Source organism: Microtus oregoni, unplaced genomic scaffold (genome assembly GCF_018167655.1).
Source record: "Microtus oregoni isolate MIOR12 unplaced genomic scaffold, Mior012 000061F_ref0000440, whole genome shotgun sequence".
Classification (NCBI taxonomy): Eukaryota; Metazoa; Chordata; class Mammalia; order Rodentia; family Cricetidae; genus Microtus; species Microtus oregoni.
The window spans coordinates 9,667,386-9,689,791 of record NW_024543871.1 but is presented as its reverse complement, the minus strand read 5'-3'; the positions used below and the strand labels follow the sequence as shown (position 1 = coordinate 9,689,791).

At 41.8% G+C, this 22,406-nt stretch overlaps 1 protein-coding gene across 3 annotated transcripts; it reads left to right on the top strand.

The window, feature by feature from the left end:
- On the top strand, window positions 1-21,742 carry Rab9a (RAB9A, member RAS oncogene family). Of its 3 annotated transcripts, XM_041639974.1 has the most exons (4): window positions 1-155; window positions 7,767-7,851; window positions 16,173-16,203; window positions 20,691-21,742. In XM_041639974.1, the coding sequence occupies exon 4, from the start codon at window positions 20,722-20,724 to the stop codon at window positions 21,325-21,327; it is 606 nt and encodes a 201-aa protein (XP_041495908.1). In that variant the 5' UTR covers window positions 1-155; window positions 7,767-7,851; window positions 16,173-16,203; window positions 20,691-20,721; the 3' UTR covers window positions 21,328-21,742. The 3 variants fall into 3 exon arrangements, with proteins under 3 accessions (XP_041495908.1, XP_041495906.1, XP_041495907.1); XM_041639972.1 differs by lacking the exon at window positions 7,767-7,851; XM_041639973.1 differs by lacking the exons at window positions 7,767-7,851; window positions 16,173-16,203.
- The last annotated feature ends 664 nt before the right edge of the window (window positions 21,743-22,406 follow it).

Below are 22,406 nucleotides of genomic sequence, written 5' to 3'. Positions count from 1 at the left end.
CCGCCATATTGGTCCTTCTGCTCAAGTCGCTAGCTGTTGGAGCTTGGGCTGATTAGCGCTCTCTTCCCTTCCGTGTCTCTGGCTCCCTTTCTTCCCTGGTTGCACCCAGGCGGGCTGGCCAACAGCTCCCGGGGCGTCCTGTGTGTGGCTGAAAGGTGAGCGGGGATCAGCATTCCTTTTGGGGCCGGGCCGGGCCGGAGCTGGTTAAGGGTGCGCGCAGGGCAGGAGCCGAGGGCCACCAGGGCGAGGGGCGCGCCAAATTGGCGCGGGTCTGTAGACTGCTGGGTAACACGGGCGGTTTGTCCCCCAGTCTGATGACTGATGCAGGAGGAAAGACGGGTTCGCACACTCAAATACATAGGAAGAGGGATACACACCCAACCACTCGGGGCATATACGCACGCGTACACACACACACACCCTCACCCTCCCACACGCATAGAGGAAGAGAAATTCACAAAACATCCCGGGAGGGAGATATCCCCAAACTCAGACCCCCCAAACACTTCGAAATTGGATGGTGGAGAGATGCGCACACGTACAAATACGCAAACACCTGGGTACACACATATACACCAGTCTTTCCCCTAACAACACGGGGACACCCACGCACACGAGACCAAACCTTGCGCCAGAGTGACTGACTAATGCTGGGGAAAGCAAGGACGCTCGTGTTATTTGAGTTTGGCGACCTCTGACATCCTACTCGGTTGAGCATTTACTTAATGTCTTTGGCCCACGCAGGTAAGGGAGCTTGGAAGATAAAGACAGGGCAAAGACCATGTAGGCGGTTGGGAACATTGTCTGATTCAGACCTTGGCAGAGGTTTCAGAATCGCGTTTCTTCCTTTCTTCCATCTTGCTGAGTGAAAAGACCAGATGAGACTTTTTAAGTGCTGACCAAATGGTTGGTGTGTGTATTATTGTTTTGTTTTGTAAGTGATGACACATCCCGTGATCATATTTCTTTTGAGGAATAACTTTTTTGCAAGTTTCCAGATTGGCACGTGACCAATCTTTTCACACGTCCTCAAAATCAACAGACTGAATTTGGTTTTTGTTTTGTTTGTACAAGTTTTTGTCTTTTTTTTTCCTCGCTAGTTCCACTGCAGTGGACAATCCCTACACTGCCTGAAATCTCAACTCGAGTTGAAGGAAACCCGGGGTTTTCAACTAAGGACTATTTTCCTTTTTCGTTTCTATACTCTTCTCTTTCCATTGCTGGAGATCAAACCTAGGGCCTTGTGCTTGCTAAGCAAGAGTTCTCTACACCTGAGCGCAATTCCCAGTTCCTCCCTTAGTTAGGGACTTAAGTAATCTGCTTTTTCTTTGTCTTTTATCATCTCAGGTCGAAGTTGTCACTAATTGTGTAGAACTCCAAAGTATCTTACACTAGGGTGCCATGTCTAACAGTGGTGTGGCAGTTTCTTGCTTTCAGGGTTTTCATGTAGATTGTAGTCTCTTGCTGTACTGAAACGTTTATGGTTTGGAGGCTTATTGACTTAGAACATTTGGGGATTTAAGGACATTTTTGCTTTACTTTCTGGAAGGTTAGCATAGACAAGCGGAAACTAGAACATCCATTGTTGGAGACGGAAATACATTGGTGGTATTCTCTCCTTTCCAGAGATCCTTTTTACATTTTCCCCTATCCAACCACTTCCATTTTATACTATAGTACTCTGGAGGCCTGAAGTTCTTTTAGTTCTCGAATTTTTTTTTTTTTTACCTCCTTCAGTTTCTTACTATTTATTGGAAGGTCCTACTCTATATCACATGAATTGTTTTTTTTTTTTTTTGGTGTTTGCAAAGCAATGGTTCTGTTTTACAGACATGAATCTGCTGGGACCTGGGAGGGTTAGATCTCCTTTCCAAGGTCACCTAGGGAGTGAGGGAGCAGTGCTGATTTTCAAAGTATGTTTGTGGGCATTTTAGAGTAGTAGTTTGCACCGGGAGGAAACTTTATCTTCTCAGGGGATATTTGAAAAATGTCTGGAAGCATTTTTGGTTCACATTCCAGGTCACACCAGGCTTCTATAGTTCTTTAAGCACAGTGTCTATTTTACTATTTAGGACAGCATTTTTATTATTTTAAAAGCTTCCTGGGTGAAAATTCTCTTTATTAAGAGGTATATGAATACCTGGTAACAATTCATTTTTTTTTTTTGGTTTCATGGTTTTGTTTTTCGTTTGATTTATTTTTAAGCTGGCCTCAAACTTTGTACATTATCGGAGGCTGGCTTTGAACTGCTGCCTCAGCCTCCTAAATTCTGGGATTACAGGGATGCACTACCACAGAAGTTTTGGAATCCTTTTTTTTTTCTAAGACAAAAGTGACAAAAACTTTGACACTATTGGGAACCATTTCAATGGACTTAGTAAGCCTGTTTCTTCATTATTCCATTCATCCACAGATATTTTCTGAACTGCTTGTCGGACACTGGTACAAAGGTGCTGGCCAGAAGGAAGAGTAGTGGGGAAGCTGGCAGTCTGGTCACAGTCATAAGACCAGGTTCTGGCGTGGTCCTAGAAGAGAATTTGTTGTTTGGACTAGTCGGGAACAGAGGTCAGGTGCTCATGAAGGAAACAACACATCCACACCCAGCACAGGAAGGAGTACCTGTCTCATGACATTCTTTCCTGGGCAGACTTAGATGAAGTGGAAAATAGTTTCTGGGCTCTCGAAAGCTTTGTACAGTTGAATTAGGCGTGTGCGTGATTACTAAACTACATCCAGAAATTAGTTGTCTTTTTTTTTCTCTCCATAATAGGGTCTCACTGTGTGGTTTCAGCTGGTTGCGAATTCACTTAGTAGACCAAGAGGCTGGCCTGCAGCTCAATCCAGCTCACTGTCTTATTGCCTGGAGAAGCTATTCTTAATTTACATAAGGTCTGGCTTAAATTTAGCCTCAGTAGATAATAGTTAGACAGGTGTTTTATTGTTGAAATCAAGAAATACAATGATAAAAATTTAAAATAACATTTGCAAAATTTTCTTTTTAAAGATTTATTTATTTTTGTATTTATGTGTATAGGTGTTTGCCTGCATGTGTGTCCTGGGTACTTTCTTTTGTAGTGCCCATGGAGGCCAGAAGAGGGTAATGGATCCCCTGGAACTGGAGTTTACAGATGGACATAAAATGTCACATGGGTGTGGGAATCCAATCCAGATCCTCTAAAAAAGCAGCCAGTGCTCTTACCTGCTGAGCCATCTCTCCAGGCCGAGTAATTTTCTTTTTGGTGTTTTTCAGCCTGTTTTTTTCCATGATTGTCTGAGTCTGAGACTAGGCCTTTCATGATGCTCCGTTCTAGCGTCAGTTATTACTGTTAGGTGAGCCTTTGGAATGGGTTTGTGTGTGTGCGCATGCACTCGCGCATGTGCAGGGTTAAATCTCTTTAGGATTTCCTGGGGAAACATTCACATGGTCACTAGGTTGCTTTGTGGTTGTGAGAATGTATGTGTATGTATGGTATGGATGCACACGTGTGTGTGAAGGCCAGAGAGGGATGCGGAGTGTTCAGTTCTATGTTCCACCTTTATTCCGTTGAGACAGTCTCCCACTGAACCTGGAGCTAGGCTGCTGGTCAGTAACCTGCAGTAATCCTGGTGTTTATGAGACCATATCCAGCTTTTTTTGTGGGTTCTGAGGATTTGAACTCGGGGCCTCTTGCCTATACAGGATGCTCGCTTACCCATGGAGCCTTCGCCCCAGCTCTGTATCTTTGGCTTTTGACTCCTGCCTCTGCACAGTTTGTTTTTAAGCTAGTGAATATAGATTTCTCTACTGATTACCAGATGCTCTCTGCTGTGGTGTGTGTGTGCGGGGGGGAACAGGATTGTTGAATTTCATATCACCTGAAAATGATTGCCCGTATATGCATTCTAAAAAAGGTATGTGGGTTTTGTTTTGTTTTTCTGAGAAGGGTCAAGAGGACTTGGTGCCAGGGAGTCTTGCTCAATCATTACTTGTCTTGCTACTCTCGCATACTTAGGTCACTTATATTTCTTTCTTTGTAAAAAGATACATTACTTCCTAATGTCTACCTACAGGTGTGTATATATATATATATATATATATATATATATATATATATCAGGTAACGACAGCAAATATTTAGCTGCCACATAATTCTGCCCTGGGCAGTTTGTTGGTTAAGCAGCAGGAGGAAATAAGCCAATTAGAAGTGGTGCCCAATGAGGCTAAGTTGAAAGCTATGTAGATAATAAAAGCTAGTGTAAGAAAATAGGGTTTGTAACTACCAGGTCATCCACAGAGACCATTTATTAAAGAGCTGTTGGGGAGGGGAGGAACTGAAGTCAGAAAACGCCTCAGGAAGTTTGGTGGGAAGTCAGGAAGCAAATGAAAGGATTCCTGAAGCAGGACACCTGGAGCCACCTAGGTATGTGGGTGGTGGTGATAGGGGTATCCGGCAGGCCTGTAGCAGTTCCAAGCCTGCTTTGCCTCAGGGTGCCTGGGCTGGTTAGATAACTTGGAGGAGAAATCTGTTTCTCAATGTGACTCTTGATATTGTACATATTGTGATGTGCTTTGGGTATTTCCACATTCTGGATTTTTCCACTTTGGTTTCTTAATTTTTGACCCTGATGATTTCAGACTGTAGAATGTCATTACATTGGAGACACAGACAGGACATGGAGATGTAGTTAAGGTGTTAAGTAAGATAACAGCTCTATATGAGGTAGAGAGAGCGTGTTTCAGAAGAAGTGTAGAGAAGTAAAGCAGGCAGGCGGCTTCATACTTGGTGGACACAGACTCCACTTTTGTCTTAGGCTGAAAGCATTATAAATGCTTGCCATTGTGTTGACAGGGACTGGGGAAACAGTATGGAATGATTGCATGCATTCATTCTATGACGGCATTTCTTTTAATCTAAGGGTAAATAATAGTCAAACAGTAATAAGGACTGAACTAGTTTTTTTTTTTTTTTTGGACTTTTTCGAGACAGGGTTTCTCTGTAGCTTTGGAGCCTGTCCTGGAACTAGCTCTTGTAGACCAGGCTGGCCTTGAACTCACAGAGATCCGCCTGTCTCTGCCTCCCAAGTGCTGGGATTACAGGCGTGCGCCACCACCGCCCGGCTTGAACTAGTTTTTGTGATTACAAAAATCCCAGGTTTTTGTGATTTGGATTAGGTGCTCGGGTACAGAAGTTAAGAGAGCTTCCAGGAGGTTGCTGCTCATAGCTGTGTTAGCAGTGTTAGAGAAATGTGAAAAGGCCTCACACTTATTTCAACATCCTGATAAGTAGAATGCCAAAAGGTCGTAGTGTTGAATGATTCTAACAGGGCCACAAGGCCAGGGAGGGTAGTGCACACTTGTAATCCAGGCATTTGAGAGACAGAGACAGGAGAGCAGGACTTAGAGACCATCCTTGGCAACAAAAGAAGTTCCAGGCCAGCTTGGACAAAATGAGACCCTGTCTCCAAAACAAAGTAGAATAAAACCAAGTGGAAATCTCTGAGTTGCTTGCTGTCTTTAGCTTACATTGTTGCTGTAGTCTGTGGTTTCAAGCTTGTATATTTGATCTGGTAAGTGTACCTGAAATACATACACAGTGTAGCAGGAAGTCAAATCAAAGACCTTGCTATGGGGCTGCATGTTGGTGAAAGCAGAGTAATCTGGAGTGAATTTTATTATCTCCCCTCGCCCCCCAAGACAGGGCTTTTCTGTGTTACAGACTTGGAACTCGCTTTGTAGATCAAGCTGGCCTCTAACTCACAGAGATCCACCTGTCTCTGCCTCCCGGGTGCTGGTGCCACCACCACCTGGTCAAATTCTAATATTCTTAAATAAGATTGGAAAATAAAAACAGTTTGGAACAGCAGACAACTGCCATTCTTTAATCTGCCTTTCATTTTTTTTCTGTGATCCTGGGCAAACTCAGCTTCACAAAGTTATGTCATCAGAAGGAATGTGTGCAATGTGGTGTTGAAATTGTGAACTCCCTTGAACACAGTACCATAGGGATGCCAGCATCTGTTTCCTTTAAGCATTTAGAGTAGCCTGCCCTACGCTTGTGAAGCCGTATAGTTTAGGAACCATAGCATTAGAAGTTGGTGTTTTCCATTAGTGTTTACAAACCTAAGGGTTTAGCGGTAAGGAAACAAGGTGTTAAAGTTGGTTTTTAATTCCCTACCACTCCCCTTCCAGTCAGTCTGAAAGCTTTTCCTCTGGACTTGCAGTTTGGGAATGCTGGTAGTTGGGTTGCTGGCCTGAGGAGAGCAGGGACTGCAAAGGAAAGCACAGGCCAGGCTTCCTATGCAGGCTGCCCCTCCATCCCTGCTTTGCAACCTCTTTTCTCGCTATTTTCTATTATATGCACTTGTTGAGGAAGTTGAGTGTGCTGGGAGGATTGGAGGGGTGGCTGTTCTTTCCCAGAGTGATCTAGCTTTCAGCCTTTACCTATCTAGGTGGTTGGAAAGTTGCTGGAGAGCTAAGCGGTACGTTTTAGTCCTGTGGCTGACTTTCCCTGTCAGTCAGTTCTTCTTGAGTTTCACACTGCCCCCACTGTAGGGTTAGCTTCCCAGTCTCTAGATTAGTTTTTTTTTTTGGCTGTGTTTTTTTTTTGAGTCCTTTCTGTCATTTGGTGGGGGTGAGGATAACACTTTTGACTTAACCATGTTTACTTGGGCCTGGAGATGGTATTTAGTCTTTGTTAGCTTTCTGCTGATCTGCGAAGCATGGGGGATGGTGTCTGATCTACAGGAGGTTTTAAGGGGCATGTCTCAGATACTGTGACAAAATGGAGAGGCCACTTAAGAGATGGGCCTCTGTCTAACTGAGGTGGGAGGAGCCCTCTAGTGTGGGGAGCACCATTTTCTGGTTGGGATCCTGAGTTGTATAAATGCTCCTCATTGTGATGAGCTATGGGTCATTTCAGGTTCTGGGTTACCTTGACTTCCCCACTATGGTGGGCTGTAGCCTTCTTTCTTCCGCCTCAACTGTATGTCAAAAACTTTCTTCCTTAAGTAGCTTTACTCAGAATATTTTATTATAGCCACAGGAAAAGAAAGTAAGGCAGATACGTCATAGATTGTAGTAGTAGCAGCTGTTAAGATGTAGTTGTAGCACTTGATAGTTAACTCAATAAGACAATGGCTAATAGGTTGGGAGGGAAGTAGACAGAATTCTTTGTAAGGTTGACTCAGGTAGATAAGACAGAAGAGAGAGGTCTTGGATAAATAGCATGGTTTGACATATTAAATTTGAGTACTGTCCTGATAAAGGGGTTGGAAATTTTGTGTGGCCCTGAGGTGTGAGAGTGACGTGGACTTCAGGAATCACTGGTGTTTATAACTAGTGGGAAGATGTGTGGACTTCAACCTCAGATTAGTCTTTGAAAGATTGTTGAGAAAGGGAGCCACCGGGCTGAAGAAAACTGATATAAGTGAGAAGCAGAGGCAGCCTCTTGTCAATAGTTTCATGGACTATTTTAGGAACATTTTCAAGAGGGAGAGGGTCATGTGCATTTTAGGCCTCATTGAGGCATTAATGGGGACTGACTAGTCCTGTTTAAGACACAAAGAATCCCACCTTGCCTCTGGGTAAATGTGTGGTGCTAGCAAGATACTTTGTCAAGTGGGCCTCCCTTTCCTTAGTTGTTTTGGAAAACTTGATTACCCTTCTAAGATTCTGTGGCATGCACATCTTCAAGGATATTGCTGTGTGTTACCATGGCCACAGGTGGAGGGACAAAAACCATCCCTCCAAAACCAAAAGCACCCTTTCACTCTTCTATTCACCTTAGGGCCCCGTGTTGAGAAGTGGAAAGAAGCCATTGGATTGGCTAATGGTCATTTCCTGATGACTCGCTGATGTTCCAGGGAATGGAGGTGTGTAACTCTGGAGAGTTAATCTAGTGTGGAGGCAGATGGGGAACTAGGCAGTGAAGGGTAGAGGAAGTCTAAGCTTGGGAAGATTTCCTGTGAGAAGAGTCCATTCCAGCATCTCAGTAGGGTTAAACTGGGTGCCACTGGAGAGGTATCAGTTACATCCAGTAAACAGAACTTAAGAAGAGATCCTTACATGTCTGGCATTGGACTGCTTACAACTTCTCTTGTGTGTAGGTGGAGTTTCCGAGCCTCTAATCTAGTTGAGTCTTAAAACAGCTGCTATTACTATATATACCATTAGTCAGCGACCAAGAGCAGCCTCACGCCTCAAAGTCTCTTGGTGTTGAAACTCAGAGGTAGTGTACCATAACCCACATCAAAGTTAGATGAGGGTCAGAGTAAGCTTGAAATTTTCGTTTCTGGCAGAGCATAATATGACAATTATTTCAGTTAATACATCTGGACCACGGTCAAGGCCATGAAAATCTCAAATGTGTTGCTAAGGCAGACGTGACTGTTAGGGAGGGTGGGGGCTTGGCTGAGAACTGTCTAAGCAAACAAAATGGACTCAGGACAAATTACGTTGGTCACTTTAGTATGTTATAGATTGTATTTGGTTTGTGTTTTGCTGATTTTATTTTTCCAATATACATGTTTAAATTCATTCTTTTCATAATTTAATTTTCTTCTTTAAACTCTCAGCCATAATTCCTAGTATTTTTTTCTTAGATAGGGTCTTGCTTTGTAGCCCAGGCTAGCCTCAAAATTGCAGTCCTCTTGCCTCAGCCTCCAAAGCGTAAAGATTACAGGTCTGGGATACCACACCAACTTCCCATTATTCCTGTGGCTTTTCCACTGTTTCTTTCTGTTTTCATTTTGCCTTTTAAAATTCAACCTGACAGTGGGCATCATGGCACACACCTTCAATCCCAACTATCAGGGAAATAAAGGCAGGTGGACCTCTGTGCTGTCTCTGGTTTACATTGCGAAGTCCAGGACAGCCACGGCTACATAAAGAGGCCCTGTCTGAAGAAACAGCCTTAAACTAGCCTACTCTTTTCTTTTTTGGGGGAGCATTGTTTTATGGGCTAGTAAGGTGATTCAGTGTCAGAGACCTGAGGTTTATGCCTAGGACTCACGTGGTAGAGGGAAAGAACCACAAATTGTCCTCTGTGACACACACACACACATGCACACAAGTAAATAAATAAAATGCACTAAAAATTAATGCTAGGCCTAGTGGCAAGCGAGAAGGCCTGAATTTGATCTCTAAAACCCAGGCAAAAATGCCAGGCTTGGTAACAAAGACTTGTAATCCCAGCACTAGGAGGTAGAGACAGGAGGATCTTTGGGGCTCTCTAGCCTAATTGGTGGACGTTTAAGGCAATGAAAGATCCTGTCTCATAAGGTGGATGACATCCAAGGTTATTCTGTGCTTTCTCTGTGCAGTGCCCTCGTGCACACATACACATGGCACACCACACCACAAATGTGGTGCAAGCTCTTCTAATCTTTCCAGTATAAAGCTCAAGCATGCAGGTTCCTCTCACACTTTGATTATACTTATCTTGAGCCCACGTGGGATTCTAGGGGTTGGCCCTCTCATGTTCATTCATCACACTGTAGACCTCCATTGTCTAATACAGTAGCCATTAGTGCTGTGGAATGCTTTAATGAAAATGAAGTTATTCAGTTAGTTAAGCGGACTAACCACATTTCAGATGTTCATTGGCCACATGTGGTTTGCTGGACATCTCTAGCAATACAGAAAGCTCTGAATTATCTGTTATTTAGTTGCTTAATTGAATCTTTTCTCCTCTTGCCATACCTAACTACAGCAGTGCTCTTAATGAAAAATTAATGTATATTTATATTAGATGCTTCATTTTCCAGAAAGCGTACTTACTGAAATGAGTTACTTAAATAGAGTATGTGCTTTGTCAGTGGTAGTTTTATTTATGCTTTGGTTTACATTTTTGTTTTTTCAAGACAGGGCTTCTCTGTAGCATTGGGGCCTGTCCTGGAACTAGCTCTTGTAGACCAGGCTGGCCTCCAACTCACAGAGGTCCGCCTGCCACTGCCTCCCTCGAGTGCTGGCTATTTATGCTTTGATTTCCAGTTTTTTTTTGTTTTGTTTTATTTACCTTTCCTTTCTGTGAGGTAGTAGTCAGTGCTAGATACTCCTATTGCACCTGACCCTTCCCCCCGCCCAGGATTTCTCTGTGTAACAGCTCTGGCTGACCCAGAACTAGATCTGTAGATCAGGCCTGCCTTGAACTCACAGAGATCTCCCTGTCTTTTGTCTCCCCAGTGCTGATACTAAAGGTGTGCACCATCACCACCCACACCACTGCCCAGCACAACCTAGCCAAATCTTAAACCTCCAAATTGGCCTGTTCTTGTGGTATTTTCCTTAGTTCTGGTTTGTTTGTTTCTGCTTGGTTTGTTATCTTGCTATATAGCTGGCATCCATTAGACTTCCTGACTTCCCTGGCTTGCATCTCATTCATTTTCTCTCCCCCGCCCCCCTTCTCTCATAGTCAAATTTGAGCTCACTGTGTAGCCCAGGCTGACCTTGAACTTGTGATCTAAGCTCTTCAACTCCTGAGTTCACTGTTTTACAGGCATGTGCTGCCCTGCACTGTCTGAAGCCCAACTTCTTTTTTTTCTTAAATAAATATGACCTTCTTTCTATATAATTTATTTAGCTTTATTTTTATGTACATTGATGTAAAGGTGTCAGATCTTGTGGAACTGGAATTACAGAGTAGTTGTGAGCTGTCATGTGGGTACTAGGAACCGAACCTGGGTCCTCTGGAAGAGCAGGCAGTACTCCCAATTGCTGAGCCATCTCTTCAGCCCCGAAGCTCAGCTTCTTAAGCTATGAAATTAAGTGAAATGGTAGCTATGTCTCTAATTAGTATATTCAGGGTGAATGAATGCAAAAGGAACTTGTGAATTTGGGGAGAGGTAAGAACCTTCCTAAATTTAAATCAGGAGTGATAAATTTCAATTAAAATATTCAGGAGTGAGAAGCCGCAAAGGGAGTGTGAGTTTTTGAAGTTTCGAAGTGGTTTACCAAAAGGAGCTTGCTCTCCCTTTAGTACCTTATAGAGGAATGTGCTAGATTTTCAGCATGTGCATGCCCACTCCTTGCTGATATCTGTAAATAGTGTCTTAACTGATTTTCTCATTAGAATTGCCAGCATAAGTTTTTCTCTCATATTTTAGTGGATATCAAAAATAAGAGGAAGAACTTACATGTATGTAAGTATAGATAGAAACAATAATAGAATAACAAAAATAAAAAGGAAATAATTTATTCTAGTATTTATTTGCATTTCACCATGCACAGAACATTTTATTTAATGTGGCAGACAAAAATAGGACAAATGTCTTCATTATGGTTCTATTGCTGTATTAAATACCATGGCCATAAACAACTTGGGGAGAAAACTTCTCATCACTGCTCATTTCCCCATCTGCCTCCATACCAAATTAACCTACACTGAGTTATTTCAGTTTACAACTCAGGTCACATCAAGGCAGGAACTGATAAACAAAGCCATGGATGACTGCTGTTTACTGTTCTTATGGCTTGCTCAGCCTACTTTCCTATAGCAGCCAGGGCCACCACGCCCAGGGGTAGTACTTCCCACACTTAGCTGTGCTAGCTCATTTCAATCACCCATCAAGAAACTGCACCACAGGCTTGCTCACAAGCCAGTCTAGACAGAGCATTTTCTCAGCTGAGATTTCCCTCTTCCAAAATGACTCTAGCTTATGTCAAGTTGGCATAAAACTAACCCCCACATGAATGAATGGCATAGATATTTGTGTACCTCCTGGGGAGTTGACATTGTAAACTGGAAAACAGACGTGCAACTGGGAGCATTGTAAGCAAGTGAAAAATTAAGGTGAGGGTGGGAATGACAGTACAAAGAAGACAAAGGTGTCATGGAGGCCTCTTGGATGAGGCGATCTGAGCTAGGCCTCTGATGGCTGAGTTTTGTAGCTATTATGGTAGAAAGGTGCCTCCTGGACCAAGATCACAGCCCAAGGAAAGATAGCCAATCCCCTGGAGGCAGAGAGAGAGTTTTGCATGGATGGGAGTGTGAGTGGCACAGATACTGGGGCAGACTTGGGAGGTTGGGTAGCAGTAGTGCTCTAACCCACTGAGCTATCTCTCCAGCAGCCTTAGTTAGGAAAATAATTTCTACTTGGCTCAGCTAAACCCTTTTTAAAACAAAATTTCTTTTTCTTTCATTTTGGGAGAAGGTGGTTGTAGAATAATATGGACCTTTTAAGTTGACAACCAAGAAGAAAATATGAGCATTTTTATAATGGTATATGTTTGTGTTGTTTGAATATTTTTAAGAAGCATATCTCATTTTTATTAGAAGGCATGGTAGACATGTTGAGTACTAAATTCTGATTGGCAGATGTTAGGAGCATCTAAAGAGGTTCAGTTGGAATTGGAAGTATTTGAGGGGGTGAGGTTTAGATGCATTGGTTAAGTGGATGTAAGAAAAAGGGGTGGGGATGGGGGCGAGCAACAAGAAGATGGAAGTCTTATGGTGAACATCTTACTGGAGAGGGGAGAATCAAACAAGACACAACCACCTCAGTTTTCGTACTTGAGAGCAGCTGACACTATTGGCAGTGTGACAGATTGTGAGGTTTCCATCCTGGCTCCACTTGAGGTCTTCTCCCACCTGTCACTTGCAGCTTATTTGTTTCTGTGGTAGCGAGTTACTTTTCTGGGCTCTATCTTACCGAGTCTTCTACTACTGAAGGTATTTTGGTGGCTTTTCTTAATCTTAAAGTTTAGGCAGAAATCCTTCTATGCAGGATTCCCTACCTTCAGTCCCATCTTCCCAGTCAACTTAGTTCTTCACCTGCCTAATGGTCTCCCAGTCCATGCCAGCACCAGGGTTCCTAGGCAGAGCCTTGGCATGTGTTGGTCCATTGTCCTGGTTCTGGCTCTTTTCTTTTCTGAATCAGATACCCTCTCTCTTGGAGTCAGACATTGGTTAAATAAGGCTGCTTCCTAAAGGCATCGTGTGGCTAAAATGGTCATTGAGCTGTGGTTGGAACATAACACACTAGAAATGTACATTCAGACTCTTATCAACATAGTGTAACACAACCTGGTTTTCTCTGGTACTGAAAGATACCTTTTCCTTAACTGCAGCTCAGCAGTTGAAGTGTGTTTCCAAGCCAACTGTAGGGTCATGTTGTATGTAAAGTCCTGATGGTGGCTGGCATCACACTGCTCTGTGAGATACCGACAGGCAAGGCCTAGGCCTGAGTAAGGGAACCTCACATTTTTACATTGTATCCCTCACCAGGGGAAATGTTGGAAGGGTACCCTATTATTATTATTATTTTTTATTGTTTTTATTTATTGAACTATACATTTTTCTCTGCTCCCCTCCCTCTCTCCCTTCCCCCTCCCCTTCTACACTCTCCCGTGACACACACCCCCCATGCCCAATTTACTCAGGAGATCTTGTCTTTTTCTCTTTCCTGTGTAGATCCATGTATCCTATGTATCTTTCCTATGTATCTCTTAGGTTCCTCTTTGTTGTCTAGGTTGTCTGGGGTTGTGGACTGTAGGTTGGTTTTTTTTTCTCTTAATGTCAAGAAGCACATCAGATTGTTCTTTATAGGTCCTGCTATAGTTGGGACTTCATGTAGGTGTTACTGTCAGGGCAGAACTGTGGTTTGCATCATTAATGTGTGGTGCATAATAGGTGCTGTCTAAATATGTGCTGGAAATCTGCTTTCACCCATCTTAGGAAACTGGAGGCTTCTGTAGAGATAATGAAGAACACTGCAGACTTTGACTCAGGTTTCACTTAAAACATTTTTTTTAAAATACAGTATATTTGGTTGGGGGGTGTGGCTCAGTTGGTAGAGTCTCACTTAGCATGCATGCAGCCCTGGGTTTAATTTTCAGCACCTCACAAAACTGGATATGATAGTGCACACCTATAATCTTGGTTCCAGAGGTAGAGGCAAGAGGTTTTATGCTCATCCTTAGCTAAGTAGTACTGAGTTTGATGCCACCCCATACTACACGAGACTGTACCTCACAAAATCAACAAGAACAAAAAAACCCATAGCATACTCAGGTATACTTTATGTTGCATATTGGCAGAGTAGCCTACTAGTTCTGTTGAATTAACTTGTTCTTGTGCAGACCTTGGAATAAAATGAAGAAGTGAAAAGACTTACTGCTTCCACCTGCTTATTTCCTTTATAACTACAGCGACAACAGTAAGCCCCTCAAAAACAAAAAACAAAAAGCAACAACAGCAACAAAAACCCAAAAAAAGCAGTTGCACTTGAAATAGCCCAGTGGGTTAAGTGCTTGGGCTTTGGAGTATTCTGCTATATTAACAGCTTAACTGTTTTACTAGCTGTGATCTTGCATCATATATAGTAAGCTCTCAAGCCTATCATAGGCAGTAATAGGAAAAGCTATAGCTTAAATACTGTTCTATTGTGAAGAGACACCATGACCAAGGCAACTTATACAAGAAAGCAGTTAGTTGGGGGCTTGATTACAGTTTCAGAAGGTGAGTCCATGACTATCATGGCAGCAGGCAGTTAGGCATGGCACTGGCGCAGTAGCTGAGAACTTCTATCTAATCCACAAGCAGAGAAAGACAGACTAACTAGAATGGCTGAACTTTTGAAATCTCAAAGCCCACCCTTAGGAACATATCTGCCTCCACAAGACCACACTGCCCAAGCCTTACCAAACAGCTCTACCTACTGGGACAAAGCATCAAACATGTAGGCTGTAAGGGCTGCTCTCATTCAAACCACCACAGATAAGAAACCTGAGAAGTAAATGTGGGGTCACAGGGCACATGGCATACAGGGCTCTATCAGTGCTAGCTGCTGTTTTATCCTTAATCCTAAATGTTGGCATTTTAAAGAGTCATGTTTTAATTGGTTGAATATGTAAGTTAAGGACTGCTATATACAATTTTCACAAAAATACCCTTTCTTTTAAAAATGGTGATGGTGGTGGAGGTGCTGGAGAACTGGATCATCATATAAGAGCACCTGCTGCTGTTCCAGAGGACTTGAGTTCAATTCCTAGCACCTGTGTCAGGTTGCCTCATAACTGCCAATAACTGTACTGTGGGCCTTGTGAAGTTGGTGGGATCCAGCTTCCTTTTCTGGCCTCAGCCATCACTCCCCCTCCCCCACATACACTCATAACACATATACATATAAATAGTAAAAAATATTTTTAGAAGGTGGTGTGTGAGTGTGGGGCTCTTTGGCTTCCTAATGAAGGTCTGCATATAATTTATTCTGCTTATAGCATTTTATAGCCATAAAACTATCTGTAAAATTGCCTATTTGAGACTTCATGGTCTCATTCCATAGAAAGTTCCTACACTTTTCTAGGAAGTCTAGAACTGGTGAAAACTGTGTGCAGTTATCTGAGTAAATGTTTGAGTAGCCCTTGGAGGTAGATGTTGCTGACCCTGTTGTTCCCATTTGGTTTCAGGGAATTAAGTTTGCCCACACTTAGGCTGTGTCCCTTGCTTGGTTGGTCTAGGAACATGTTCTCCCTCCGGCCACTGCTCTCATTCATGCATGGAAGGAAGACTTTGCTTTTTTGCTTTAGCTCCCCAGTGGCTTCATGACACTGCACTACCTCCAGATCTTGGTCTAACTCTATGGATCATATTGGTGCCTCTTTCTCCCTTGTCTCCTCTTTTTCCTGTTATCTGGGACATGGTTCTCAGCCACCTAAATAAAATTTGGGCAAGCATAATTCCCAGTATAATTTTATAGCTATGTCTGCATATGAAAGTTAGAAAAGAAGGGTGGGCAGGTAAAACTCTCGACAGAGGAAAAACAGTACTTAGAATACAGTATTTGATGTAGGGCTGTTTTTTTTTAAGCTGAGGTAGATTATAGATAACATTTAGGTATTTTTAAATTAAAAATGTAGATATAGTCAAATTTATTTTTCTTACAGTTAATTCTTTTTACACTTAGAATTATGAAACAGGTACAGGTCTGCAATCCTAGTTACTCTGGAGGCTGAGGTAGGAGGATTAAAAATTCAAGGTCCGACTTAGACTACAGGGCAGGTTCAGGGCCGGCCTGGGGAATGTAGTGGGACCTGACCTCAAAAGTAGTAAAAGGGCTGGGGTTATCTAATTAACCGGTAGAGCTTGCCTAACATATACAAGGCTTTGGGTTCAATCTGTAACGCCATAGAAGAAAAAAAATCATCAAAACAAACGTATATCACTAATGTGAGCTTTGATTTTTTTTTCCTGCAGATAATAATGATGCTTGAACTGAACTACTAAGGTAAGGTTCATGACCTTACCTTATTAAGCCTTTTTTATTCAGAGGTCTTTATTTGTAGAATTTAGCTGTAAAACTTGATGAAGATTATTGCTTTTAGTTTATTGCTTTTAGACAGTCTTTCCAACTGTGGAATATCAGAGTTTATATTACATTTACTTTTAGCTTAATTTTTAAAGTTACATGGTAGGAGGTTTTTTATTACTTTAGCTTATGCTAAAGAAATCACAAAGGTTTTACTGCTTTTAGAAAAGAATAGTGGGGCTCAGTGGTTAATAGTGTGTACTAAACTGGATGTGGTGGCACCCTCCTTTAATCCTGGCACTTGGGAGACAGAGTTAGGCTGATCTCTGTGAGTTCGAGGCCAGCCTGGTCTACAGAAGGACAGCCAGAGCTGAATCCCTGTCAGGAAAATAGAGCAAAAAAATGAATTAATTTTAAAAAAGTATTTGTACTGTTGCGGTTTGGTTCCCAGCACCCATGTATTAAGCAGCTCACAACTGCCTGCAACTCTTGCTCAAGGGACTATATTGCCCTCTTCAGGCCTTTGTGGGCATCCACCCCCTTACACACTTAACACACACACACACACACACACACACACACACACACACACACAAATTGAAAAGAACAGGAAACATTTTTATGTCCATAAGCGTGCTGTGATTATATTAATAGGTGGATTGAGTGAGGTTGGCTTCTCTTAAATATCATTGGGACTAAGATGGTTTATATACTTATAACACCATGTGTATTTGTGTACAGCTCTAAGGATAGAATCAAAGAGGTGGTGTGTATTAATAATGTTAGCAAAGGCCCCTATATTCCCAAGTAGGATTGTCTGGGAGCCCCCAAACAGTCAATGTGCATGTCAAAAATATTACCTGGTGTGTGGAATTTGCGAATGTAAATTTCTTTTAAAATGTCATGAATAGAAAATCCCATTTAATTAGGACAAAAAGGATCGCTACAATTATGTAAGTCTGTCTTCCTCTCACAATAGATCGTGGAGCTTTTGTGTTTTTTGTCAGTTAAAAACTGTGACAGGAACAACATTGATGGGGGTGATGGGAAAGAGTTTACAGTAGAGGTAGTGACCAAGCTGAGGAGGTCTGAGGGCACAGCAGTTGGGTTTGGGGTGCGAGTAGAAGCAGCATTTAGGTGAGGGAGCAGTGTGTGCTTGGTTGAAGGCATAGACAGTGAGTTGTTGCATGGCATTCCTGCAAGTAAACATCCACTCACCTAGATAGGGAATTGACAACAGACGCTAAAGACTAGCTTGGTGAATCAGTGTGTTTTACTGGAGTTCTTACAGGAATATGGGTTGATTGGTTATTTAAAGGAGCGGAAATGCTGCACGTAGACAGCTGAATCCCTTTCCCATCATTGATGACAGCTTGTGAAAGGTAGAAAACCTGCCTGGAGCTCACTGCACAGCCTGCAGGTAGCACAACAGGTTGGAGTGTCCATTCCTGGTGTTTAGGTTGATCTGAGCCTTTTCTAGGCAGCTCTGCCACGTTTTGTTTCTTCTAAGCCAGTGGTTCTCAACCTTCCTAATGCTGCAACCCCTTAATACAGTTCCTTTTGGTGACCCTCAACTATAAAGTTATTTTCGTTGCTACTTTGTACCCTCTAACCCACACATTGAGAACTATTGTTTTAAGCACTTTAGCTAGGCTCTGCTTCTTTAATCTTCTCTCTCTCTCTCTCTCTCTCTCTCTCTCTCTCTCTCTCGGGTCCTAGTGAATCTGGTGAGTTTCAAGGACTTCCTAAACTATTCCAAATTGTTTAATTTCTGTCTTAGTGAGCTTCTGTGGGGGTATTTCACCTCCTCGTAAATATTCTATGTTAGGTTTTAATCTGAGAGGAAACAACACAGCAGTTGTGGGATGGCCAAGTCAAAGTTGAGTTTGGTTCTTTAAGTCTGGAGAATAAACCATTAAATAATTTTAATAATTTTGGGCAAGTTTCAGATGCTTTCCCTATGTTGAAATACAGCACAATGGGGACACATTCTAAGAAATACATCATTACATGATTTCAATGTACTGTGGACATCCTCGAGGGTGCTTACATAAACTTAGGTGGGGTTGGTCAGTCATTTGCCAGCGCCTCTTGATATAATTGTGAAACTGGATAAACATAAGATATGTTTGGCTTGTTATGGCTTCAACTTTGTGCTTCTCTTGCCAATGTCTCTTGAGTGCTGGGATTACAGGCATAATATATACCACCACCCAGTTCTTTGATCATTTTTATTAAATTTTTTCTACTGACTTGATTTCCCTCACTAAGCTGTTTTTTTAACCTATAGTAGAACATAGAGTTAGAAATGCAGAATTCTTTTATGTTACAAAAGTATTCAGTAATACTGGATACCTTCACATTTAATAAGAAGACAGACAATATTTACTACACTGGTAATAGAAATTTATCCTAGTAGATAAAGCAATTATTCTTCATTTCTCTACTATTTTCCCACTGAGGGAGTCAACAATATTCGCTTTCATGACAAACTAATGACTATTCTTATTTTAGAACTCTGTTGTCCAATATAGCTAAAGGATTTTTTTAAAAAAAAATATTTATTTATTATGTATACAATATTCTGTCTGTGTGTATGCTGCAGGCCAGAAGAGGGCACCAGATCCCATTACAGATGGTTGTGAGCCACCATGTGTTTGCTGGGAATTGAACTCAGGACCTTTGGAAGAGCAGGCAATGTTCTTAACCTCTGAGCCATCTCTCCAGCCCCAGCTAAGGGCTTTTTAAATGTGGCCATTTAAATTAGCTGAAAATAAATGGGGACAGAAATGTAGCAGGTTTTTTAATGCTTAGCATGCACAAAGGCCAACTCCCAAGCACTTATCAAGTGCTCAACAGCCACATATAGCTAGGCCCATGTTGGGCCTTTATTATTAGGTAAAAATATTTTTGACAGTGCTCATATAAGAAACTTAATTTTCTTTCATAAAATTTAATATACTTAACAGATACTTAAATCTTAAGTATTTACATATTAGATGATTTTGCTTCAACTCAAGTAGAAACAAAGGAGAATAGGAGTTAACGAGCAATCAGGATTTGCCTTAGGTTGATAATTGGTAAAGGTGAGGCTAGGTTTTATGTGTTTTCCCACCCAGAAGTTTTTTTGTATGCTTATTTTTTTGTATATGACAGGGTTTCTCTGTGTAGTTCTGGCTGTCCTAGAACTTGCTCTATAGATCAGGCTGTCCTTGAACTCACGGAGACCCACCTGCCTCTGCTCCCAAGTGCTAGGATTAAAGGCCTATGCTACAGCTGCCCAGCTTTGAATTTTTTTTACGATGAATTAAAACAATATATCAAGTAGGGACAGTGTTTTCCATCAGCACTCAGATGTAGCCATCAGTCGTAGGTATCAGAAGTATCACTCCTCTCCCCTGACTGACTCCTGTAGTGTATGAAAGTTTTTAAATTCTACATCAGGACTTCTTTAAAGGGTATGTATAATTACATTTTCACCTGATTTGATTTTCATTTTACTTTATACATAAATGTCATGTGGGGCTGGGGAGATGGCTCAGTTGCTAAAGTGCTTGTTTTGGAAACATGAGGACCTGAGTCGGCATCCCCTGTACCCATGTATAAAGCTGAGTATGGAAATGTACCTATAATCCCAGCACTGGTGAGGCAGAGACAGGAGGATGTATGGTTTGTTTGCTGGCCATCCAGTGTAGCAAAATCTGTGGAGCTTTAGGTGAGAGACCTTGTCTTAAACTCTACTTCCCTGCTCAAAAATAAAAACAGTGGAAGACATCTGACATTGAACTCTGTCCTCCATGCTTGCTTATATGTGTATGCACTTCCCCCACCAGAGTGGGCACGCATTGGCTAAGAGTTGGAGCTGCCCAGATGAGTTTGAGCCTTATGCTCATGCTTTTGACACTGATCTTAACAACTCAAAATAGTATTTCCAATGAAGACAGTGAACTCTTTGTAGTCTGTGGTTGATAGATTTTTATTTCTTAGCTGAATCAGTGAGCTTCTGGAAGGCTCTGAATTTCCTGCTCCATAGTGCCTGTATCTGAAGTGAGAAGGGGAAGGACAGTAGGAACATATATCAGTGAACTGGGGATTGAGGGGCTGTTAACTTCAAAGAAATTTATGGACTTTGCATGCTTGCCACCTCTATCTGTTTAGGGTGGCTGGGGCTTGGAGGTGATGGCTCAGAGAAAGGTCTTTGAGGTTATATTTGGTCTCAAGTCCAGCTTCACAGTCAGCAAGGGTGAGACTTCTCTGTTATTTCTAGGGAATAATGAAAATGGATAGGGGTCGGAACATGTCTTAAGTGACAGTAAATAACAGTTCTCATTATTTAGGTAGTTCTTTTGCAAAGAGGAATCAGGGCTATGCATTTTTATTTCACTTAAATGCTGATTTTGTTAGAATTTTGTGGATTGCTACAGTATAAAGGCATGTAATGGTGGTACCTTTTTTTTTTTAAACAGGATTCTGAAGTCAAAACTCATACTATTAATAATGACAGGAAAATCGTCCCTTTTTAAAGTAATTCTTCTTGGAGATGGTGGAGTTGGCAAGAGTTCTCTTATGAACAGATATGTAACCAATAAATTTGATGCCCAGCTCTTTCACACAATAGGTGTGGAATTTTTAAATAAAGATTTGGAGGTGGATGGACATTTTGTTACCATGCAGATTTGGGACACGGCGGGTCAAGAGCGATTCCGAAGCCTGAGGACACCATTTTACAGAGGTTCTGATTGTTGCCTGCTTACTTTTAGCGTTGATGATTCACAAAGCTTCCAGAATTTGAGCAACTGGAAGAAAGAATTCATATATTATGCAGATGTGAAAGAGCCTGAAAGCTTTCCTTTTGTGATTTTGGGCAACAAGATTGATATAAATGAACGGCAGGTGTCTACGGAAGAAGCCCAAGCCTGGTGCAGGGACAACGGCGACTATCCTTACTTTGAAATGAGTGCAAAAGATTCCACCAATGTTGCAGCTGCCTTTGAGGAGGCAGTTCGAAGAGTTCTGGCTACAGAAGATAGGTCAGATCACCTGATTCAGACAGACACAGTCAATCTGCACCGAAAGCCCAAGCCAAACTCATCTTGCTGTTGATGTCATTAAAGAGATGGTCGTTGCATTCTAACACACCCACACCCACATGAGAGGAGGGTTCATCTATTAATAAAATTCAACTAACGAATATTGATTGCTGACTCATTAGTTGGTGGGGGAAGGGACACATTCACTCTGGAGGAAATCTATTTACTTGGTAATGGCACCTTACATTTATAAATCGTAATGGTTGTCTAATGTTTAATTTAAAATTAGTGCTAATAAGATGACCAAGAATTGAACTGTAATTCAAACAAAAGCCTTGAATATTCTAGAAGTTACACTTAGGTTGTTTTTCCCCACAAGAAAATGGAGAGTTACTTTTGTATGTGTATATTTTTATGTAATTAGCATTCTATTCTTGGTCCAGGGAAGTAAATTCCTATAATACTATTAAAGATTAAAATCTAATGCATTTCTTTATGTCGCGATGCTTTTTGATTTGATGACTTCATTATCTCTGTAAGAATTTATCTCACATTTATTTATTAAATTGTGTGGCACACACATATCCCCTTCCCAACATAGGGGCTAGCTTTTTAGAAGATTCTCATGTATTCTAGGTTGACCTTTGTACTTCTGGCTTTACCTCCACCTCCTGAGTGAGGGATTACAAGCATGAGCCTGTGCTGCCGCATCTAATGCATGACAGGTGAGCTTTATCTTCAGCCCAGGATTGTACTTCCTGAGGGTGAAGGCAACCATATCTACATAGGTATTTCTTTTGTATCCTCTCTATCACTATTTAATGATTTGCTTTGGAAACTTATTTTAAAAAAGACAACTTGCAGCAATGATCTGCCTTAGTTGGGTCACTACTGCTGTGATGAAACACCATGACCAAAAAAGCACCTTGGGAAGGAAAGTTTATTTGGTTTATACTTCCACTTCACTGTTTATCATCAAAGGAAGTCAGGACAGGAACAGGAATTCAGGATCTGATGCAGAGGGCACGGAGGGAGTTCTGCTTCCTGGCTTGCTTAGCCTGCTTTCTTACAGAACTCAAGACCACCAGGCCTCATTCGCAATGGGTTGAGCCCTCCTCACCCTATAGGCCTGTCTGATGTTGCTGAGCCATT

Excerpts from the sequence above, each read along its gene's own strand:
- Rab9a (XM_041639973.1), top strand. The coding sequence starts at position 20,722 with ATGACAGGAAAATCGTCCCTTTTTAAAGTAATTCTTCTTGGAGATGGT.